Genomic DNA, 2,566 nt, shown 5'->3' with positions numbered 1-2,566 from the left:
CTCACCCCCATCACGACGGCGAGCACCACCACCACCGCAGACAGACCCGCACGCGAGATTCCCTAGCCACTCGCACCCTGCGCTCTTCCTCGCCCAGCTGGCCGCACGCCCCTCTCATGGGCCTCGACAGCGACGGCGAAGGACAATAGAAAGGGACACCTCGCTCCGCCGGCAAGCCCGCGCCATGCACCGACCTGCCTCGCCGACACAGGAAAAAAAAGAAAGCGAGAGAGGAAAAAGAAAGAGGCAGGAGCATGAATAACATTTCACCACTCTTCTCTCTCCTCCAAAGCAAGAAATTAATATTTTATTAGGCGCGGTGTCGACCAGCAAATTTGACAAAAATCAAAGTGTCCACCAAGTTGCTCCATTTTCAATGTCCACCGGCAAGGGGAGGTCACTTTCAGTGTCCAGGGGCAATTTTTTCCTTTTTTAAAGGTTTGACAGCCAAGAAAATAAAGACGATATCACATTTTGAATAGCGTCAAGGAAATGTAGCACCTCCAAGAATATATATATATTTTCTTAAGTACCGATGACCCCCAAGGTATATGTACGAACTACCAAAGATACATATTTTCTTGAGGGTCGATGACCACCGAGATGTTTATACCGACCACCAAAGATATATATTTTCTTAAGGACCCGGTGACCCAAGTATATGTAGCAAAAAAAAAAGAAGAGAAATAATCACACATTTATATAATAATAACCTCGTCCGGAACAGGCAGCTTAATTTGCTACTAGTTCTCCGTGTATATATAGACACGCATCATCATCATAAACGTTCACGACCGCTCACTTGAGAAAAAGCAGCTACTAAACTACTACTACAGTAAAAAAAACTAGCCGAGCGAGTAACAGTCCGAGAATCCGAACGAATCCACGCCATGGCCATGCCGGCAGCCCATTTCTCCCATCCCCAACACGAGCTCAAGCTGAGGACGAAGTACCACCTGCCGCGCCTCTGTGACCTGTGCGGGGAGAAGCTCACCGGCAGCGGCTACAGCTGCCACCACCGCCTCTGCGGTTTCGACCTGCACGAGGAGTGCGCCAAGTACCCGGAGACCCTGAGCTCCTTCTTCGCGCACCCGTGGCACGACCTCACCCTCGCCCGCACCGACGATGACGGCCGGCGCGTCTGCGACCTGTGCCGCGAGGAAGTCCCCGCCGGCGTCTTCCTGTACCACTGCGCTCCGTGCGGGTTCGGCGTGCACCCGCGGTGCTCGCGCCTGCCGCAGACCGCGAGCAGCAACCTGCACCCGGATCACAGCCTGACGGCCTTGCCCGACGTGGGAGCATGCGCGGCATGTCGCGAGCCCTGTTTCGTTTGGGTCTACCGCTGCGGGCTGTGCAACTTTGACCTTCACATCGAGTGCCTGCACGGCGCCAGGCCCTCCACCACCACCACCATCACCGCCGCCGCCACCACCACCAGCAGCAGCATGGAAAAGGAGTCGTCGCTGGGCAAATTTGTGGGAGGTCTTGCTCTAGCCGCTGATGTAGCCGCTGTGGGAGGTCTTGCTCAAAGCGCAGGGGAGTCTCTAATGAATATGTTCCAGGACGAGTGAGATTTCCGTGCGAATGTGGACACTCACTTGCACAATTTCGATCAGTTTCCGATAAATATGTTTCTTCAGTTTTCCATGCACTTGCTGGAGTCTCGAGATTACATACCTCTATATATTACTTCCTCCGTTTCGAATAATAACACAGTTTACCTTTATGCTAAGTTAAATTGCTCAAACTTTATTCATGTTCATACAAAAACACACTAACATTTACAAGATAAAATAATTTCATTAAATTGTCCACGAAAATATGTCATGATGATGTATCTGTTTCAACTTGTAGATGTTAACATACTTTTTCAAAAAAAAAATACATGGTTAAAGTTAGAGAAGTTCCCTGCCACAAAAATCATTTTAGGAGGCAGCGTCTACATAAATAGCCAGGCAGCCTCTAGCAAGGTAAATACCCGCATCTGAAAATTACTTATAAAGATAGAGGTTCTAAGGCGATCATCTCACTACTGGATTCAGGTTCTTTGCCGAGTGCCTGAGGCACTCGGCAAAGGCTATATTGCACTCGGCAAAGCCTTTGCCGAGTGCGGCACTCGGCAAAGCACACACGGCAAAAAATTGATCGGCAAAGCACTCTTTGCCGAGTGTATTTTATCGGGCACTCGGCAAAGGCTTTGCCGAGTGCCTCGGAAACACTCGGCAAAGAAAAGCGACCGTCACGGCGCCGGTTCCGTTGACGGTCACTTTGCCGAGTGTCAACCCTACCGGCACTCGGCAAAGATTTTTTTAAATTTTTTTAAAAACTTTCTTTGCTGGGTGCCAACACGTGAGGCACTCAGCAAAGAGCTTTTTTTTTTTTTGAGAATTTTCTTTGCCGAGTGCCAACCCTCCATGCACTCGGCAAAGCTTTTTTATTTTTTTAAAAAAAATCTTTGCCGAGCGCCAACCCGGAAGGCACTCGGCAAAGAGCTTTTATTTTTTTTTGAAAATTTTCTTTGCCGAGTGCCAAACCTTCAGACACTCAGCAAAGATTTTTTATTTTT

At 49.1% G+C, this 2,566-nt stretch overlaps 1 protein-coding gene across 1 annotated transcript; it reads left to right on the top strand.

The window, feature by feature from the left end:
* The first annotated feature begins 796 nt into the window (after positions 1-796).
* On the top strand, positions 797-1,732 carry LOC136489890 (uncharacterized). Its single transcript, XM_066486400.1, has one exon. The coding sequence runs from the start codon at positions 891-893 to the stop codon at positions 1,569-1,571; it is 681 nt and encodes a 226-aa protein (XP_066342497.1). The 5' UTR covers positions 797-890; the 3' UTR covers positions 1,572-1,732.
* The last annotated feature ends 834 nt before the right edge of the window (positions 1,733-2,566 follow it).

Source organism: Miscanthus floridulus, chromosome 10 (genome assembly GCF_019320115.1).
Source record: "Miscanthus floridulus cultivar M001 chromosome 10, ASM1932011v1, whole genome shotgun sequence".
NCBI lineage: Eukaryota > Viridiplantae > Streptophyta > Magnoliopsida > Poales > Poaceae > Miscanthus > Miscanthus floridulus.
Note: the sequence above shows the minus strand (reverse complement) of the source record. Positions and strands in the feature narration are given on the sequence as shown.

Bases quoted from the DNA above. Each gene is read 5' to 3' on its own strand.
- LOC136489890 (XM_066486400.1), top strand. From the start codon at position 891: ATGGCCATGCCGGCAGCCCATTTCTCCCATCCCCAACACGAGCTCAAG.